The sequence below is a fragment of the Trachinotus anak genome, unplaced genomic scaffold (assembly GCF_046630095.1).
Source record: "Trachinotus anak isolate AG129_WGS33_773 ecotype Australia unplaced genomic scaffold, CSIRO_AGI_Tana_v1 ptg000009l, whole genome shotgun sequence".
Classification (NCBI taxonomy): domain Eukaryota; kingdom Metazoa; phylum Chordata; class Actinopteri; order Carangiformes; family Carangidae; genus Trachinotus; species Trachinotus anak.
The window spans coordinates 1512232-1532379 of NW_027273860.1; the positions used below are offsets into that span (position 1 = coordinate 1512232).

A 20148-nucleotide genomic window follows, 5' to 3' on the forward strand; every position below is an offset into this window, starting at 1 on the left:
TTCATCAATTATTTCGATCGAAAGAAAATTAGTCAAATGTTCTGATAATCAATTATTCATTTCAGTGATCTTTCTGTAATTAATGAATTGAGTATATATATATATATATATATATATATATATGTATGTATGTATGTATGTATGTACGTAGGAAAAATGTAGAAGAAAATAAATTCAAGCTCTGTGCACGAAAAGGAGAATTTATTTTGTATTTAGCCTTTTTCTATTTGCGCGTACCAGCTACAGCGTGTGCGCGCACAACCTACAATCTGTCCAGGTTGGCCCGTGAACGCGCACGGCGGGAGCGTCCAGGTGAGTAAAGTCAGACAGTGTTTACATGATTCAGACCGGAACCATGTGGAGTCTGACTTCAAAATAAAACTACGGAATATAGTTTGGGGAACAGAACAGGACAAACAGAGCCAAAGATGTGATTCATGATCAGAATATTAAATATGTCTGATTTAAATCTGGTCTGCAATAAAATTTGAAGATTTACTGAAGAAATAAAATAATCAATTAAGGCTTAACAATTAACAAATAGAATAACTGAAAATGAAAATAATGCCTAATTCCACCCCTATAATTAGGCACATCCTGCACTGTTTTATACATAGTGAAAGGCTATAATAGTATATATTATGTATATTCTTGTGTCTATGATTTCCTTTTTACAGACTTTGTATTTGTTTATATAGCTAAATCAATAATAATAATAATAATAACTATATAAAAGGGTCTTATAAATAAAATAGTTCTTTGGAAAATCCTGAGTCTATTGACCATAATGTGTAAATTATGATTCCTTCATATTTTCAATATTACCCAATAATAGGTGGGTTTAGTCTCGGCCAAACGCACATGTAAACGTATCTTCCACCACTGTCAAATACAGATCTAAGCATGCTGTATATATAGCCTGTATACAGATGTGTATACATGCACAAACAGCATGTATATAAAGTAAACTGTATTTATTCCGGGATTCTTGGCACAGTTGTATTCCTGTCAGGGCAGCTAGGATTTTATTTTGAAAGTGCAGACAAGAAGCGGTGCTGTTAATTTTATCACCTTGACGATGTGGGAGCATCCTGACGTCTTCTCCGAGCACAAAGTGAAAACGCACCTCCTCCTCCTCCTCCTCCTCCTCACACGAATCCACAAGGACAGGGTTTAATCGTCTCTGACGCCTTCACGGACAAGTCTTATTTTTTATTTTTTCCTGCTCCCTCGGTTTTTCAGTTTGGTCGGGAATCTCTTTTGTCTGCGGGATACCGATGGCCCCCACCACCACCACCGTCCCCAGCATCAGCACCAGCACCACCGAAGGGCCGTGGGGCCAGCCAGGACGGCCGGGATTCAACCAGCACACCTAGCAGGTCGCTGCACTGTGAGTATTCAGGTTCTGCTGTTGTTTAAACGCCTCAGAATAAAAGTAAAACACAGATAAAATGGTTGATCCCAGTTAAATGTGCTCACGTGTAAAGGATGCTCTTCAGTCTTTGCCTCCATGTAAGGGCATCTGCTGAGGCTTCACACACTGCCACATCTCACAGGGGTCACTTTGATCATAATGTGACAGGAATGAGATCTTTAAATCAGCCCGAGAGACTCTGTGTTACATTCAAACCTCTTCCACATGAAGTCTCCACCGGGCCCTGGGAGCATCATCCGGGCTGCTCAGATTCCTTTATCTCTCCGTCATGTTTCATCTCAGGGGGAAACTGTAAAATCCAGCCCTGTGGGACATTTAAGTGTCTCTGCGTTTTTATTGTGCTGTCTCAGTGGACAGACAGACCGGGCCACATCTGACACAATTAATGTGAACGGCAGATGGGGACGAGTTGGGGGCGGGGGGAAGGGTGTAGGGGGTGGGTAAGGGGTCAACTGATGGTCTGACCAACCCCCATCAGAGATGAAGATAAAGAACTTAACTTCTCTGAGGCAGAGGAACAGACGGGCATCAGGGGCAGCAGCTGTAAATAAGTACCCTCACAGTTTGAGCTGTAATAAAATATTACTACATCAAAATGAAACTAAAATACCAGACAAAGAGTCTGCAGCCATGATGGCAGCTCTGAGGTTGAGCTAAATGCTAACGGGAACGTTTTTATTAGTTCTGCAGATATTTAGTCATAAACCAAATTACTGGACAGTAAAGTCGGACCTGATGATGGTGATAGATGAAAGGTCAGAGGACCAGGGTCGTTACCACTCGTCCTGAGTGGAACATGAACGTCTGCGTAAAATTTCATGACCAGCCATCCTGTAGTTTGTGGTGATTTTGTGTCTCTTCGTTCATTTTGTATCTTTTAATTGTCATTCTTCTTCTATTTGAATTGTTTTGTGTCTCTTGGTCGTATTTTAACTGAGCTCGATGACGTATTTTCAAACAGAGGCCCTGACATCACTTCCTTGCTACTCTTCCCTCTCTCGCAGGTTGAGAGGTCACACGTCGGACCGAGTTGCCTTAACTGACCTCTGACCTCTGACCAAGAGGTCGAGACCAACAGGACTCTTTGTAATCAGGCCTTCAGCTCCAACCAGCCTCATCATGACGAAGCAGAGAGTCGACGACACCGACTGATGATCCTGAAGCCAAAATCTGCCGCCGCCAAACACCATGAGCGAGCTCAGGAGGAGGTGGGAGCTGTGAGATGCTGAACAGGAAGACAGTGAGGACAAAAAGGATGTGAATGTGGCAGTGGGACCTGACAGAACTGTCTTTTCTTCAATAACCCACATGTCCCTGCCATGACTGGTATTTTCTGAAAACCTGCGACAGACTGAATATTTCAATCATTAACCTGACGGACTTTCAGCTTCCTCAGAGCCGACGATGTAGAAGAAGACAGGAGTGACGATTGTTTGTTACTCTTGGACAATAACCCAACTGTCTCAAAACCATTGAAAAAAACCCACCAGCGAAGGGGCAGTGAATTGTACAGCATCCGTGAAGACGACCATGATTGTCTCTTACTGAACCTGTGAACACTGCAGGAGCAGAAAAAGTTTCTCTCCTGCTACTTTCTGTAAATGTGAATCAAAGACGTCACAAACACAGACAGCAAATACGATTGTGTTACAGTTAAAAAGGGCAACGACTCAATTTTCTAACACATGGGTCAAATTCACGATTTAAACAACTGAGCCACAAAAGACTCAACAGCAAAACGTCACTGTCTGATCATTTGGATCTTAGAACGTGGAACTACGTCTTTGAATTTCAAGTCTAGAAGTTGGAATAAAACAACCACCTGGACACAAAAGGTGGACAGAACAGATTCACCTGTTGGTCTGAGGGACTACAGGTGGCGCAGGAGCTCATTTAGGAACCAAAGCAGAGCGAGACATTGAGATGACACATCTACACGCAGGACTGAGCTCCGAGACGACGGAGAAAGCTCGTTTGGAGCTGAATGAAAACCCGGACACTCTGCACCAGGACATCCAGCAGGTACACAGCTACAGCACACACCTGTCTGAAAACAGCTCAGGCTGCTGTTCCAAACCCAGTGTGTTTCAGGGGCCCCTCCCTGGCCTGGAAGTGTGGATGCTGCAGCTCATGGTTCCTGTTTTATCCTGTTTTCTTTTGATTTCTTGGTTAAAGCTCCATCCAGTCTAAAGGTAGATGTCCATGTGTTTGTGATTATAAAGCAGGTCTAGGTTCTATATTAATACTGTGAAAGTATCAAAGCCTCAGTCCACAGAGAAATGCACACAGCCTGTATTCAGAAACTGAGCCTTAAAACCAGCCGTCAGGACTTCTGGAACTTTGTGATGTCACAACAAAGCAGTCACCGCCCCCAGCCACACCACAAGCCCCGCCCACCTGCACCCACCATCCAACCTTGCAGGATTTGGTTTCTCAGAGTGTTTACCTGAAATCTGCTGTATTTTTATTGGATCAACCAAAAAACAATCAGCCAATCAGAAGAGAGGCTCAAATCTCATACAGTATATATAACAGAATGATGAATCTCACACAACACAGGAGATAAAGAAAGATGGAGGCCTCATACACAGCTCAGCAGTCCTGTAATAAATCCTGATGCTCAGTTTGTGATGCTGTTTGGATTAAACTGACAGGTGTTTCCGTTATTTCGTCCACCTTATATCAGTGAGGGGGGGTTAAACAGCAGAAACAACTGTCAGAGTAATGCACACCCGTCTACAGCCGCAGCCGACCATGACACCCTTCATGGCAGAGGATTCACTGCAGGACCGATGTGTCAGACTGAGTCAGACTGAACTGGGTCTAACTAATGAACTGCACACTGAGGACATGTGGACTGGTCAAATTAAAACAGAGTCAAACACTGACAAAATTCTTGAAATCAGAAACTATGTGACCAGAGCAGACGTGATATCTCAAAATGGATGACGGAGCGCCAGTCAGTCAGTCCAGACTCTTCTTGTTTGCTCTGCAGCAGAACAAGCCACCGAACTGGATTCGGTCTGTGTCTGGCTCTCTGTCCCACTCGAGCTCTTTCTCTTTGGCTGACGCCTTCATGTTACATCATGCACCTGCTGTTTGTGTCAGATGGAACATGAATTGAGTGTTGAGGCTGTTTTCTCATCTACTGTGGCTCAGGCTGAACTTTATTTCTATATCACATTGGACCAAGAGCTGAGAGCTGCAGTTCCTCTAACGACCACTAGAGTCTGGCTCCAGCAGTGAGTCAGTCCCCAGAGACTCCCATGTTCAAATGTCCAACTTTACAGCAGAAAGAAACATGTTTACAGCCTGGTACAGAAACTGTTCTGGTCTCTAGAGATCATTTCCTCCTTCATGACACCTGTACGGCTGAATTTTATAGAACTCACCTGTTTACATTTTATTAAGGGCTAAAGTGATGGAGAATTGAGGGCGTGGCCTCTGCGAGTGACAGGTGGGTGAGAGTATGATTGTCACACAGCAACATGACCCAAAGTCTCAGTTCCACACATGCCTTTACCAATGTTTGGTATAGCTGGGAGTTAGGGGGCGGAGCCAGGCACTGCCAAGATGGCAATGGTGGAGCAGCTCACTCTGAGCTTCAGAAAACTGTTGGTGACATCACAGAGGCTCCGCCCATCTTTATTAACTGTCTACGGTTTGAAGAAAATGAATAAATATAAATATAAATCTCAGATGAGGCTCTGACTCAGTCGTCTGCTGCCTAGAGACGCAACAATAACATTTTTATGTTGTTGAGTGGATAAGTGAAAGATGAGCTTCAGTCCAATTATTATTTCATGGTGTTGTCAGACACTTAATGTGCCATGAGATGAAACAGTCAGATAAATGTGTGCGTCAGGTTTGTGTCTCACTGCTGTTCACTCCTCTAAACACGAGCAGTAATCCACGCTGTCTGACGTGGATTACTGTGTGGAGTCTGACGCCTCCTCTCCTGTGTTTCTGATTCCAGGTGCGGGACATGATCGTGACGCGGCCCGACATCGGTTTCCTGCGGACGGACGACGACTTCATCCTTCGCTTCCTGAGAGCCAGAAAGTTCGACCAGGTGGAGACCTTCAGACTGCTGGCCCAGTACTTCCAGTTCAGACAGCAGAACCTCGACATGTTCCAGAGCTTCAAGGTCTGTTTCTGCCCCCGATTTCACACTTTGAATCTGAGGAATCGTTAATCATCTGGCAGGTGCTGGGTTAGACTGTCTCTGTAAGGGAGCAGGGGTCCTCTGAGAGACTCACCTCCTGGGCCAGGTCCTTCCAGGGAACCCACCTTAACTGCAGTAGCTGGTTTTGGGTACAGTCTAAAACCAGCAGTTTGATCCAGCATTGGAACAAAACCAGTTTCACAAAGAAATCGTTTCCCCAGTTTGTCCACATACTTTTGGCCATGTAGTGTGTGTATTTAGGGTGAATCAGAGTGTGTGTGTTCGTGTGTGTGTGTGTGTGTGTGTGTGTGTGTGTGTGTGTGTTTCAGGTGGATGACCCTGGTATCAAACGAGCGCTGACGGACGGTTTCCCAGGCGTGTTGGAGACTCCAGATCAACACGGTCGAAAAATCCTCATCCTGTTTGCCTCAAACTGGGACCAGAGCAGGTAACACACACACACACACACACACACACACACACATTCAGCCTAATGAGCCTTGTCTGTACTTACAACTTAAGATATTGAATCCAGTGTCGTGGTAACTTAAAGCATGAAGGAGCGTCACACTGTCTTTAACTATTGATTAGCTTCTGATGAATACTGAGACACACACACACACACACACACACACTCACACACTCACACACTCACACACTCACACACTCCCTCCCTCCTCCAGGAACTCGTTCACAGACATCCTGCGGGCGATCCTGCTCTCTCTGGAGGTCCTGATTGAAAAACCGGAGCTCCAGATCAACGGCTTCATCCTCATCATCGACTGGAGCAACTTCTCCTTCAAACAGGCCTCAAAGCTCACACCCAACATCCTCAAGCTGGCTATCGAAGGCCTTCAGGTAAACAGTCCTGCCTCCGTTACCTCTGAAGGAAGAGATACCACGTTCTCCCTCCTTCAAATTAAAAGCTGGATTTATAAGTACTGAATGTCACCACTATGCTTTACTTGTTTGGACGCGACTAGCAGCCAGTTTTAGCTAAACGTGTCCATCTTCAGTTACAGGAAATGACGCTGTACTCTTTTAACTGATGGTTTAATAAAGGTCCATCTTTTCTTCGATAACAACATGAGTCAGTGTGATGCTTCCCTCATGTTGTAGATCTTTGATCAGGTCTGTGAACCTCGTCTCCTCCTCAGGACAGTTTCCCTGCTCGGTTCGGAGGAATCCACTTTGTGAATCAGCCGTGGTACATTCACGCCATGTACACCATCATCAAACCGTTCCTCAAAGACAAGACCAGGAAAAGGGTGAAAACTTTCTTCCTTTCTTTCTTCTTCCTTCCTCCATCCTTTCTGTGTTTTCTCCTCCTTTCCACCTCCTACTTCACTTCCTCCTCTCCTCTTTCCTCATATTTTTCTCCTCCTCTTCACATCATCTTTCCTGTTTTGTCTTCTCTTTCTAATTCTCTAATCCTGCCTTTTCTTTTCCTCCTCTTCTCTTTTTGGCTTTCGTTCTTCTGTTTTGATTCTTGTTCTCTTCCTTTTTTGTCTTTTTCTCTCCATCTCTTTTCTCATCTCTTCTCCTTGTCCCCTCCCATCCTCCTCAGATCTTCCTCCACGGTAACAACCTGAACTCGCTCCACCAGCTCATCCAGCCCGAGTGTTTGCCGTCAGAGTTTGGCGGGACGTTGCCGCCGTACGATATGGGCATCTGGGCCCGAACGCTGCTGGGACCTGACTACAACGACGAGACCGAGTACACGCTGACCTACGACGCCCTGCACGTCAGGGAGAACTGTGGAGGAGGAGGAGGAGACAAGGATATGATGAAGAGGTGAGGAGGGGAGATTAAAGTGAAAATCCTCTAATGACATGCAAACTAATTAACGTTTTAATGGTCCCAGCCCGAAAAAATTATATTATTACCCCCATTACCGGGGGTGGGGGGCAGTTGTTGCTAGTGTTCATTGGATCTTTAAATTTACAGCTGTAATAATCTGTGTCAAAATGTTTTAATCACATTTATCTCAGTATTTTAAACTGTACTCACACTGTTCATTGTGTTACTGTTATCACCAGTGTTACTATCAAACGTGTGTGTGTGTGTGTGTGTGTGTGTGTGTGTGTGTGTCCGTGCATGTGTTTCAGGTCTCAGTCAGCAGTTGAACCGGGGACTCTCCGGCAGACTGACAGAGAGACCAGCACGCCGCTACTGGCCCTGGACTGAACACACACAGAGTGTACACACATAGAGTAACACACACACACACAAAGATCATCGACAAAAACATAAATAGATTTACTCTGACACACTTCTTAAAGACAAGAACAAAAAACCACAACTTCCCCTTTGACACACACACACACACACACACACACACACACACTCACACACACACACATCATCTTCTTCTTCCTCTCTTAACATCACACAGACACACACTCACATGTTGTTCTTACTGTAGTTGTGAGTACATATTGTAGTCCAGAACCTAAACCTGGTTCTAACCTGAACTCTAAAACCAGGTCTTAACCCTCAAATACACTGAAATTGTGAGGACCGGTCCTCACAATGATGGTTCAAACCACAGTGTCCACACAAGTACAGAAAAACCTGTGCACACACACACAGACACACACTCAGTGCCAGCTGTGTGTTAAGCTGGTGGATTTTAACTTGCGTCCTGTTGACCTAATAGTGACTGAACTTCCTGAATGGGACACACACACACACACACACACACACACACACAGTCTGTCCTGTCACTGAGCCATCTAATGCCTCCCAGCTGAGCCTCCCTCCAGCATCTGCCCTGATGTCCACAACGACAACAACACACTCTGAAGTGTGTCTGTGTGTCGTCCTCTGATGTCTTTAATTCTGTCAGAAACGAGCGGGAATGTGACGCCATGACCACGTTTAATTCGTGACGCGTCTGTGAACTGTGAGTCGAGTCAGAAACTAAAAACCTGAGGCTCGAACATGATGAAACTTTATTGAAACCTCAGAGACATTAAAACAGAACAATTACAATCAAATCTATCATTAAAAAACATTAAGAGCTGGTTGCACCAACAAAGATTAATTTAAACTAAGATTAAGTTTAATCATAGTTTATTAAATCTGGGTTTAAAGTGATAAACCCAGGTAAACACCACTTCACATGAATGTTGCTCTGTAACTGCTGGAGGATTTCATCAGGTCATAATTGTTCTGCCTATTAATGCAGCTTTAAAGAAGCGTTTCACATTGATCTTGTTTAATTCAGGGTTTAATTTGTGGTGCAACAGAATAATAAAACAAGATGTGATGTAATCCAGGTTAAAAGTTAATCCTTGCTGGTGAAAACTGGTCTTTAGTGTTTGACAGAATGTTCAGTGTTTTCTGAGCCGTAAACCTAAATCTGAAGGCTTCTTCACCGGTCTAAATTCTTTATGGAGGGTTTTACCCAACATATGAATCAATGAGTTTGATTTAAGACAAATCTTTTAGTAACTTTTGGACTTTAACATCCCAAGATCTGACACAGAAATAAATCTGTTGGAGGCAGCAACATCTAAACACGTCAGTAATCAAAGGACGGAATGATGACGCAAAGGAAACTTCACTTTGGTAGAAAAATTTCCACTTTTTTTCATTTAAAAACAAAATCACGTCAAGTTAGACCAGCCTCACATAAACATTTCAAAACAAAAGCACTGCATACATCTCCACAGATACCACTGACACTGTAACCAGATGACATGCATGAAAACTTTAAACACTGTTCTACCAGGGTGAAACTTTCCTTCCGTGACGAGACCACAGGATGCCAAACTCTCACCTTTAACCTCTCCTGCCATGAAGGGAAAGATTGTTTTTATTGAATTTAACTTATTTGAAGATTGTATATTATTGCTACTAGTATTATTACACTGCAAAAAAAGTGGCATGCTCGACCAGTCCTATCCAGAAATATTTGAAGTTAAATTATCTTTACATCCTGCGACAGAAATAAGTTTGATTTAAATCATATTCCTGAGGAAAGTAAGAAAATCTGCAGGTTGATAATTTCACCTCAAAAATATCTTGACATCACACAGATTATTTGTAAAAACTAAGAGTGACTTGGGGAGTTTGTGCTAATTTTTTTGCAGTGTTGGACTCATCATCAGGGCTACACTGAGCAGTGATCTGATCTCCACTCGACTGTAATGTAATGTATTTCCTTTCAATGAATGTATAGAAGTAAACATTTACACCAACATGGTTGTGTTGTGTTTCATTTAACAGTGGGGATTTTATTTTGAAATTCATTGTGAAATTGATTTTATTGCATGTTTTGTTATAAAACTGCAGGTAACAGATTAAAAAAAAAAAAGCTCCCATGTTACTCAAAACAGGAAGAAACACAAGAAGAAATCAGCTTCACCAGTTTATATTTTCATTCGGACTCATTCTCGCTTGTTTGGTGACGTGTTTTTGAAGAATATTTAAGAGCAGAAAATATAGTTGCAAAAAATGTTTCATTAAAAGTAAAGAAAATGCACTTCTGCTTTAAGCCGACATGAACCACAAGGGCCTGTGGTAGAGCTTCAGCCACTGATGTTTATCAGAAAGTGACGAGACAGCCTGACCGGGCTGGAGCTAGCTGGTTAGCATGCTAACCTCAGCAGAGAAGAAGTTATAGAAACTAGAGTTAACATTGGTGTTTGATTCCACCTCTGGAAACAGCTGTTGGTGAGTAAAGGAATGAAGTTTGATGCTGAACTAACGTTTCGGCTAGGCTGATTAGTAAACAGCTGCTAATGCTAATGTTAGCTGTTTAGCAATAACAAAACTTACAAACAGCTGCTTTAAAGTGCATTAAAAAATGAAAATCTGATCACATGATTGCGTGGTGGTCCGTCCCCCTGCTCTCTCTCTCAGTAGTGTTGATATCACACTGAAGGAACTGGATTATTCTGCAGGAGCTGTTTGAAAGTTTCTGTGGACATTTTGATCCTTGTCTTTTAAACTTTTTAAATCCAACGTAAATCACATAAATTCAAGCTTCTGATGGAAACTTCTGAAGTCACCATTTAACTGCACAGTGAATAATTTTTATGAACTGTTGGATTTCGCTGTAGGTTTTCCTACAAATTTAAGTTTGCAATGAAACTTTAACTTCAGATGTGTTTAATTTTACAAAATTAAAATGTTACGGCTGATTTCTATGTTTCTACTTTAAGGTTTCACTACAACACATTAGGTAATAAAAACCTTTGAAAAGCCAAAATGAAGGATCAGGGAACAGTGAAGTGAAACAATTAAGAAACAAACACACACTTTCTTTTTGTGGTTGCATTTTTTCTGTATTTTTTATATAAATATAAATCATCTTTTATGTTCCTGTGCAATTGTGATGAAAAAGTGAAACTGAAAACCCAGCTGGATAAACTGAAAAGATGCATAGTGGTTGAGCTAAAGTTACAGTTTCTCTCTTAGTTCATACACAACAGAATTTCTTTTTGTAACTGTAATGAAGAACATCCCCTCAAACGTCCCCTCATCTGTTTTAGTGTTTCAACTCTCATGTCACAGTGCATCTCCAAACATCGGCAAAACTTGACACGAAAGACCAGAGAGCTGGTTTTAGTTTGAGACTCAGTAACTTCTGTACCTTTCAGAAAAATTAAACACACCTGGAAATGATAACGTCTCAAAACATTTTCAGAGCGAGAAAATACATTCGGACTTCCATAGTGCTCAAAAGATTTCCATGACCGTAGGAACCAAACAGGTCCAGACAGGGCTGCAACAAGTACCGTATGTGGTCAGTTTGTTTTTGGTGAAAGGTTGTCGAGTCAGTAGTATTACCCAGAAAAAATACATGTTGTTTCATTTTTTTTCTTTTTTTATTTCCATCCTTCAGTCCTTCGACAGTCTTCTGCAGTTTTAGTAGTTTATCCACAAAAAAAGCAAAGAAAAAAAAAAAAAATCCCGTCAGTTCGTCGGTCAAACTCGTCGTCCGATCCCTCTCAGATTCAGGCAGTCAGTGTTTGTAGCAGTTTTATCCACAGAGGGAGAATCATTCAGGATTCTTACCAGGGTTGCAGTCCACATTCGTCCGTCTGTTTCCTGGTCCACGGTCTTCCTGATCTAAATCGGGCTCAGAGTCTGGCGCTGGTTCTGCGTCAACTCTGGGTGCCAGACGTCCACGATGAAGATGAGGCGGTAACTGTCGGCGTCCTGCCAAACCTCGTGCTCGAAGGAGTCGTCGAAGATGAGGACTTTACCCTCCTCCCACACCCTGACGCATACAAATGAAGAAGAAGGAGAAGTCAGTCGTCAGAGGGAAACACACCGTTTCCATACATTGTGTAAATTATTTAAATATATTCAGTGTATTAAATTCTTGAATTTTCTCCATGAACAATCCTGCATCTTACTGCACAGCTTTTGACTTGTACTAAGAGGCGTGATGTGTAACACATGAGACAGACTGTGAAACATTCCCACCTTGAACAGACAGTGTCAAAGAGGCTAAAGACCTGCACAGTGTTCATGTGGACAGGATACAGTCATGTTTGTCCCTGTCTGGTGTGAATAAGTGATCATTCCCTTCCATGGCCAGTTAGCTCAGTTGGTTAGAGCGTGGTGCTAATAACGCCAAGGTTGCGGGTTCGATCCCCGTATTGGCCAAGTACCTTTTCAGCCATCGCTCAGAAACTGAACTCTTCAGTATAGAGAGGTTTGGAGTCTGATTAAATAAGTAGATAAAATAATCTCAAATTAATCTCTGCTCTGAATTAGTGAGGGAACACGAGAGGTTCAGCTCATTCCCTTGTTGGATTGATCACCATGTCAGGGTTTTATAACGAAGTCCAGTTTTTTCTCTTCAAGATTTACTTTTATTTCTACTTTGAATCGATGCTCATTCAAAGAAAAGTGAAAGAAGAAGGAAAAACACAGTTGTTCCAAAGTGTTAACTGTTCTACCAGCAGGTGAAATCATGGCCGGTGAGCTTTGAGGTAGATGACCTCCGTCACTCCTGTTTCAAACCATCTGTCCTCCTCGTCTAAAATATGTGTGCAGTTGTCTTCGAAGGAGTGCCCCTCCATTTCTTCATTCTGTCGATCTGGTGGTAAATTTAACTGGACTTCAGTCATGGATACAGACTCTAGAACCACATATTCCTACACCCTGTTGTCTGACACTCTACTACTTATGGCCGGTCAGCTCAGTTGATTAGAGCGTGGTGCTAATAACGCCAAGGTCGCTGTTCGATCCCCGTACGGGCCAAGTACCTTTTCACCCATGCCCCACAGTTACATAGATAAAATCATCTCAAATCAATCTCTGCTCTGATGATCCCAGAACCAGGACACACCAAACCATCCCTGACAGAACCAGTTCAACTCAAAAGGTCTTAAATCTTTCGACAATGAGGTTTAGTTTCTACTCACAAATCAGGTAAACATCCATGTGCGTCTTTCAGACAGAGCTACGTCAAGAGGATTAAAGACAAGTGGGGAGGAGTTTTACAAGAAAGGAGGAGAAAATAAGAAAGGAATGAAAGGATTTGAGAGAGGAGGAAAAAGACGTAAGAGGAAAGGAAAGGAAGAGATTAATGAGTAAACCAAAAGGTTTAAAACGGAGGAAGAAGAGAAGAAGAAGGAGGATGAAGGTGAGGATGAGTGCAGTACCGGGTCTGGTTGGTGCAGCGGATCCTGCAGCCCTGTTTGGGGATGACGAGGCCGAGGTGCATCCTCAGTCTGCAGTTAGTGGGCCCGGTGTGAGGCCACACGTGAGTACCTGGCTGCATCACTGAGAACTTAATCTGAACACACACACACATATATATATATACACGTATAAGAAAAAGGGAAATCAGATAACTTCACACAGTCTGAGCCCATAATCAGATCAGATCTGTTATTTTGAGACTTTTACTTTGAAAGCTGTCACGGCTCAGAGGGTAAAAGCCCAGATGTGGGTTTTTAAATATGAACTTTGCTGCAGGAGAGTTTCTGAATATCTTTAGTAATGAAATCCACCAGACACGTTACAGCATCTGTCCACAAACATGTTAATGTGCTGGCCCCAATATGAGACCACAATGCTCGATAACGTTTCTCTTGTAAAAATGAAACCTGACATGTAAACCCCACACTTGTCTTTGAGCCTGAAACTCTCAGCATTCAGGATGACTTCATCTGACAGTTTGCATCGTTCAGACTCAGCCTTTCCTCACTGATAACAGTCAGAATTATTGGCTCTTTGACAGAACATTTAGTCCCCAGTATGTTTCTGCAGTAAGATGTTGGCTGGAACTTCTGCTCTGGAAAAACTGAGGCTGTCAAGTCTTCACATATCACACAACCGTTTCTTTTCCAAATATAATTTCCAGAAAAAATATCCTCTGACTGTGTATTATAGTCAATATAGTTAATCTGTCAGTGTGTGTGAGTGTGTGTGCACCTGTCCTCTCTTGCAGCCTGTAGCTTCAGTATATCTCTCCAGCAGTGAGCAGGTCTTCGGGACGCCCTGACAGGAATTTCCAACTTTCCTCCCTGAACACACACACAATACAAGTTTTTCTTTGTTTTTATTCACTTTTCATTGTCCTTAGACCCAGTTCAGGAGAGTTAGGTATAGAGCTAAAAACGAGGACAACAAATCTGAAGGAAGGTCAACAGACATAACAACTATATACATGCAATGAACACAATAGCTGTCTCCCAGTTCAGGGGCCACATCGTTCCGAGGACACGGTCTGTGAAGGTGTGGCCCTTCGTAGCGAAGGAACCGAAATGAGACGTTCTGGTCTACGGAGGATTTTCACTTCACGTCACCAGCTGTGCTCCAGCAGCCCTGACACCACGTAATTGTTTAAGTCCTGAATTGATCATTATTTATCATTTTTAAAGTGAAAACTGTTGATTAGTTTTTATTTGATTGTCAAATCTATTAATCGACTATTTGTCATAAACGTAATAAACATCAGTGTGGCAGTATCAGCTCTCTATATTTGTGTGTGTGTGTGTGTCTGAGTGTGTACCTTGTTGCCACAGTGTGTATTGGCCCCACTCTCCCTTCTCTCTCAGGTTTTCCTCCTCAGGTATGAACAGTCCCGTGTTTTGGTCCATCACAGCCAGAGCCTCGTCTCTAATCGTCTTCCAGTTCCTCTCCAACATCTACACAAACACACACACACACACATATATACAAAATAAATTAAAGCCGTTTTGTACACATCCAAATGCACACACAGTCTGACACTGTACCTTGACCAGATCAGTGTATCCGGTCTCTTTAGGCGTCCACCAGGGCTGAGCCTTCAGTCCGTCCACGTTGTAGAGAGATCTCTGCCACACAGAGGCAAAGTGGCCTCGTTTGTGTCCGAGCTCATACCAGTGATACGCCTGCAGACAGAAAACAATCACAGCCTTTAGGGTGACGATCTAAACCCTGGAAGATGTCTGAGGTTTTCTGGATGTTCTACACTTAGAAAATATAACAGCGCACACAGGGGGATCGGGATGAAACCGACTACCCAAGACAACAACACAAATATTTAACAATTCAGGCGACAACTGAAAAACACTGACCACTGATTGTGCTTTAAAAGGCTCTAAAATAACAAAAGACTAGGAGTTCTCCCCCAGCTGGTCCTCACACTCATGACACTAACATGCACTGGCTGGTTAGCTCAGTTGGTTAGAGCGTGGTGCTAATAACGCCAAGGTCGCGGGTTCGATCCCCGTACGGGCCACATGGATTTTGAAGCAGCACCTTAAACATCAATATACTGGAAGTCTGCAGAAAGACTCCCAACCCTCTTGATGAATTGTGGATCTGGACCCACAGACCTCAAAGTCTACAAGTGAAGTTCAGTCCAGCTCTGGTTAAACTCTTTGGCTCCACCTTGTGGCCGACAGATGACGCTGCAGGGCCACACTGTTCAGAGCTCGAACATTTTAACAGTTTATTGTTCATCTGTGTTTAGACCTGAGTGATTCATGTGTAAAACAACAGGTGTGAGATACTCACGCTGTTGTCTCCCACCCTCTGCAGAGCGTCTCCCAGGTGGAAATAAAAACGCCCGTCGTCTGTCCCTGGTTCACCTGACTCCAAACCCTCCTGTGGAGAGACAGCGAGGAAGTGAGTGCTCATGGACTTCCTCTGTGTGTGTGTGTGTGTGTGTGTGTGTGTGTGTGTGTGTGTGTGTGTACCTTCAGGAAAGGTATACTCTCTGCAATCTTGTTCTCTGACTTCAGGATAAAACCATAGTGAACTTTAGCGAAGCCGTCGCCAGGGGCAACCGCCAGAACCTGAGGCAGAGAGGTTCAGACAGCCAATCAGTGAGAACGAAGACCAAGACCCTAAATCTCCTGTGACTGAAACAAACATGAAAGGACACAGCTCACAGCGTACACACACCTCTTCATACACCTTCTTGGCGCCCTTGTTGTCTCCTAGCAACAGGTGGGCAACGCCCAGGTCATTCTTCAGACTGATGTCTTCTGGAAAGATCTGAACCAACCTCTCCAGAGTCGCCAGAGACCCTCGCATCCGACCTGAGAGACGAAGCACCAAGAACTGAGAGTCATGTCTACCCACAACCCCCTACCATCCAGCACTCAGCTTCTGCATGGCCGGTTAGCTCAGCTGGTTAGAGCGTGGTGCTAATAACGCCAAGGTCGCGGGTTCGATCCCCGTACGGGCCACACAAACTTTTAAGTTACTACTCAGAAACCTTCTACTGAAAAGTTGATAGTCTCGTCACAAATCCTGAACTCTGAACATCTATATACTGTACATGTGTATAAGACTTGTTCTTCAGTTCTGATCCAGGTAGTTAACCTGTCGTTAGCAAAACTCCCGGCTGTTGTGATGAAGGTCACCTGAGACCAGGTGTAAATGGTTCTTAAATCTCCTGGAAAGTGACATAGAAAGCCTCCTTCACCCTGTCCTCATTATTTAAAACAAACTAATTTAAAACAGTCCCTTGTTTAAAAATGATTTATACCACACAGTGTTACACATGGCCGGTTAGCTCAGTTGGTTAGAGCGTGGTGCTAATAACGCCAAGGTCGCGGGTTCGATCCCCGTACGGGCCACATGGATTTTGAATCCTCACTCACTAAAGTTGTGCCCTGAATAGAAAAGCTTCTAGTCTCAAGACAAATGAAGAATTCCACACGTATGTATCTGCCAACATCGATGTAAGACCTCACGAGTTATGATGTTGGATATTCACAGTGATGCACTGGAACAGGGGTCGAGCCGGTTTCTGCTGAAAACAGCTGAAACCTGGTGTCTGCTTTTCTTAATGGTACATGAGAACATCCTGACATGACACTGAAGTTCTGGTGGCAGCTGTAGAATCAGTATTTGTGTTACCCAGGAACTGCTGTCTTTCAGCTCGTCTCTTCAGTGCAGCTCTCAGGAGGTCAGAGGTCGCGTCAGGAAGCTCAGCTGCCTCTCTGTAGCTGTTGATGGCTCTCTGCAGCATCTCGTTACTACGCATCTTCTCAGCCAGGTCGTCCTCCGCCTGCAGGTCAACACGTCGTCATTAACACAACTTTTGATACGTTACCTTCACTGTACTGCAGTACTGTGCAGTAAACTGTGCAGCACCTGGGCTCTTCCGTAGCGAGCGCGGGGGCTCTGTGGATACTGCTGCACCAGAGACTCAAAGGCTCTCAACGCCTCCTCCACCTTCCCCTGAGAGAGAGAGTAATTAGTGCATCAGTCACAGACATCCATGCTTCTCATTTTAGCTCAAACTAACAGGAAGACACGGACATCCTGAGAAAAGACAACATGATGTGCCCACTAAAAAGAGAAATGAACCAGAATACTCAGGTGTCACGTCGGTACCTTCTTACGAAGCTTCTCCGCTGCATCAATCTCTGCTTTAATGGTTTTATCAAACTTATTTAACAATTTTGGTTTCTTCTTCTTTGCTGGAGGAAAAAAAAGGAAGAACAAGGGAGAGAGGATTAAATTAAAAACTGAGAGGAGGAGAACATCAGAGAAATAAAATACAGTAAACGTAAAGCAAAGTAAAGTTTGTTTCAATCTTTACTGTTTCTACCTTTTTCTTTGAGTTTGTCCTCAGCTTGTTTCTCTGTTGTTCCTGCAGCACAGATGTAAAGACAGACAAACATTTAACATTTTCAACTGTCCAAGACAAGAGTTTGGTAACAGGCATGAAAAGGAAAGAAAAGGAAAGATCATCACTGAGGTGGAAGAAGAAAAAAATTACATTTAGCATTGTCATCAATGACATGTAGAGCTACGACCTATCAGCGTCTGGTTTGGATGAATGAGTTCCTGATTTCCATGGCCGGTTAGCTCAGTTGGTTAGAGCGTGGTGCTAATAACGCCAAGGTCACGGGTTCGATCCCCGTACGGGCCAAACAGCTTTTGAAACTGAGCTCAAAAGTCAGAAACTTGTATCTGCACCACAGAATAATTCAATCAGCAGAGAGAAACAGAAGCTCTTAGCCTTAAAGACAATGACAGTAAGATATAAAATACTGTAGAATGCATTTAAAAAGGCCCCAAGTCCAGACAGACATGGGGGGAGGGGGACATAGCTAACATGGCTAGTTAGCTCAGTTGGTTAGAGTGTGGTGCTAATAACGCCAAGGTTGTGGGTTCGATCCCCGTATGGACCACGTGAAGTTTGAGTTTAACAATTGACACTAAAGTCTGGAGTCTGATCTCAGGTCCCGAATACAAGAAATCCACCAACATCCTTACATCGAAAGAAAATCAAACAGTGCACAGAAGAAACCTTTAAAACCAGAAAACATGAATCAACTTTAAAAACATCATCAGACATTTACAAAACTCTAAAATACCAAATGCTCAGCAAAAACACAGCTCAACAACAGATCACAAAGAGCTGGTCAGAGAGGTCACAGGTTTGAGCCCTGTACAAGACAAGCAGCCTCTGAATCACCTCCTTCATTCATCAAGTAGCTGGAGTGATTGTGTTTCAGGAGCCGACACTCACACGGACCACAGAGCTCAGTTTGACAGGATTAGTGACACAACCAGCGAAGATCCTGATTGTGGCAGAAGAATAAAACAGATGATTTCATGTCTCACCCTGAGCCTCTCCGGGCGCCTCACTCTGTGGTTCTGGTTCTGGTTCTGCTGGTGGGTCAGACTGGTTCTCTGCTTCTACAGCTGGTTCTGACAGGAGAGAAACAGCACGTCAGTCAAGTTTATGAGTTTCATGACTTTCCAGAACAAAGGCAGAGCACTTCCATGTGTGGACATGTTTGTGGATGTTGTCCTGAAAATAAAAACAGTGAGCAGCTGGATGGAAAAGTGGACAGGCCGAAGGACACACAAAAAACACACAAATGCATCAAACACAAAACAAAGTGGAAAAGCCTTTGCGATACCAAAAGATTAACGATGACAAAAAAAATCAACATGATACTGAACCTGCTTCCTGTGAGAACTTGGAGCTTGTCAAATACTGTGCAGACTCCACTACAGAACCAACAGGAAAACAGTGTCAAGGTTAATGACTCCTCATTAGTGCCATTATCACATTAACACACTCTTTATCAGAGCTAATAAAAACTGATATCAGCTGGATAACACCCTCATCCAATCAGAAGAATCAGCCTGACGGCTGGTTTTAAGGCTCAGTTTCTGAATACAGGCTGTGTGCATTTCTCTGTGGACTGAGGCTTTGATACTTTCACAGTATTAATATAGAACCTAGACCTGCTTTATGATCACAAACACATGGACATCTACCTTTAGACTGGGTGGACCTTTAATGCAACATTTCACTCAGTCAATATGAAGCTACAGTCAGCAGTTGGTTAGCTTAGCTTAGCATAGGGACTGGAAACAGGCAGAAACAGCTGGCCTGGCTCTGTCCAAAGGTCACAGTCGATCTAATCCATCCACCAACACCACTAACATTAGCATAACTATATGCTAATTATATCTCACTCTTTGAAGAAGTCTCAGTGACAAACACCCGTGACTTCTCATCAAACTTAGTAAGAAAGCAAACAATGTATTTCACAGATGTTGAACTATTCCTCTAACAAACTAAAGCTAAAAAAACAAAAAAAACAAAAATAAACTAAACCAAACATCACAAAAAAGAATCAAGTGAACTTAACTCAGCTAAACAAAACTGACAAATTAAACCCAACCAGTCAGACATCGTCACTGTGTCTGACTCACCTACACTCTCCTCTGCCGGCGGCTCCTCCACCAAAACTGCAGCAGGAAACACAAAACATCAACTGTCTCTTTAAATGTTTATGTGTTATTGTTGCTACCAAACTTAATTATCTAATTCAAATGATCAGAACCAGAATTGCTCTTAAGCTTCACCTCCAGTGGTGTCAATCGTGTTGACTTCATCCTCTGAAATAAGGAGGAAAAAAATAACCAGCACGATCAATTTATTCTGAAAACTGTCAACATTTAGAAAAGCTAAAGATGTTACTGACCATATGGATGTGCACTGTCTCGAGGATCATCTGTAACAGACAGAGAATCATAATCATAATTATATTAACACAGAGACTGGAGGATGATCAAAGTTTTCAGGAGGACAACAGGAAAAAAAAAA

At 43.2% G+C, this 20148-nt stretch overlaps 2 protein-coding genes and 6 non-coding genes across 25 annotated transcripts in view; 7 read left to right on the forward strand and 1 right to left on the reverse strand.

Moving 5' to 3' along the window:
• The first annotated feature begins 259 nt into the window (after window positions 1-259).
• LOC139624953 (clavesin-1-like) lies at window positions 260-9899 on the forward strand. The gene is made up of 8 exons (XM_071484428.1): window positions 260-1390; window positions 2440-3457; window positions 5412-5582; window positions 5930-6048; window positions 6284-6458; window positions 6758-6868; window positions 7168-7394; window positions 7709-9899. The coding sequence occupies exons 2-8, from the start codon at window positions 3359-3361 to the stop codon at window positions 7785-7787; spliced, it is 981 nt and encodes a 326-aa protein (XP_071340529.1). The 5' UTR covers window positions 260-1390; window positions 2440-3358; the 3' UTR covers window positions 7788-9899.
• Window positions 8538-20148, reverse strand: part of LOC139624946 (aspartyl/asparaginyl beta-hydroxylase-like) — a 36718-nt gene continuing 25107 nt past the window's right edge. For 5 of the 18 annotated variants that reach the window (XM_071484407.1, XM_071484405.1, XM_071484396.1 and 2 more), the window contains 18 exons: window positions 20027-20056; window positions 19908-19940; window positions 19755-19790; window positions 18993-19040; window positions 18648-18734; window positions 17626-17667; window positions 17409-17494; window positions 17166-17252; window positions 16929-17079; window positions 15966-16102; window positions 15758-15856; window positions 15576-15665; window positions 14810-14947; window positions 14584-14719; window positions 14004-14095; window positions 13229-13362; window positions 10745-11832; window positions 8538-10675 (listed from right to left, as the gene is read on the reverse strand). In XM_071484407.1, the coding sequence (XP_071340508.1) occupies window positions 11682-11832; window positions 13229-13362; window positions 14004-14095; window positions 14584-14719; window positions 14810-14947; window positions 15576-15665; window positions 15758-15856; window positions 15966-16102; window positions 16929-17079; window positions 17166-17252; window positions 17409-17494; window positions 17626-17667; window positions 18648-18734; window positions 18993-19040; window positions 19755-19790; window positions 19908-19940; window positions 20027-20056 (1577 nt within the window). In that variant the 3' untranslated portion in view covers window positions 8538-10675; window positions 10745-11681. The remainder of the gene's footprint in view (window positions 10676-10744; window positions 11833-13228; window positions 13363-14003; window positions 14096-14583; window positions 14720-14809; window positions 14948-15575; window positions 15666-15757; window positions 15857-15965; window positions 16103-16928; window positions 17080-17165; window positions 17253-17408; window positions 17495-17625; window positions 17668-18647; window positions 18735-18992; window positions 19041-19754; window positions 19791-19907; window positions 19941-20026; window positions 20057-20148) is intronic. The other 13 variants (XM_071484409.1, XM_071484408.1, XM_071484399.1 and 10 more) reach the window with 5 other exon arrangements.
• Window positions 12151-12224, forward strand: trnai-aau (transfer RNA isoleucine (anticodon AAU)). The gene has a single exon. It is a non-coding gene; the product is annotated as a tRNA-Ile (tRNA).
• Window positions 15224-15297, forward strand: trnai-aau (transfer RNA isoleucine (anticodon AAU)). The gene has a single exon. It is a non-coding gene; the product is annotated as a tRNA-Ile (tRNA).
• Window positions 16179-16252, forward strand: trnai-aau (transfer RNA isoleucine (anticodon AAU)). Its single transcript has one exon. It is a non-coding gene; the product is annotated as a tRNA-Ile (tRNA).
• Window positions 16572-16645, forward strand: trnai-aau (transfer RNA isoleucine (anticodon AAU)). Its single transcript has one exon. It is a non-coding gene; the product is annotated as a tRNA-Ile (tRNA).
• On the forward strand, window positions 17876-17949 carry trnai-aau (transfer RNA isoleucine (anticodon AAU)). Its single transcript has one exon. It is a non-coding gene; the product is annotated as a tRNA-Ile (tRNA).
• trnai-aau (transfer RNA isoleucine (anticodon AAU)) lies at window positions 18138-18211 on the forward strand. Its single transcript has one exon. It is a non-coding gene; the product is annotated as a tRNA-Ile (tRNA).

Excerpts from the sequence above, each read along its gene's own strand:
- LOC139624953 (XM_071484428.1), top strand. The coding sequence starts at position 3,359 with ATGACACATCTACACGCAGGACTGAGCTCCGAGACGACGGAGAAAGCT. Across the intron at positions 3,458-5,411 it reads TGCACCAGGACATCCAGCAG|GTGCGGGACATGATCGTGAC; the intron begins GTACACAGCTAC and ends TTCTGATTCCAG. Across the intron at positions 6,459-6,757 it reads TGGCTATCGAAGGCCTTCAG|GACAGTTTCCCTGCTCGGTT; the intron begins GTAAACAGTCCT and ends TCTCCTCCTCAG.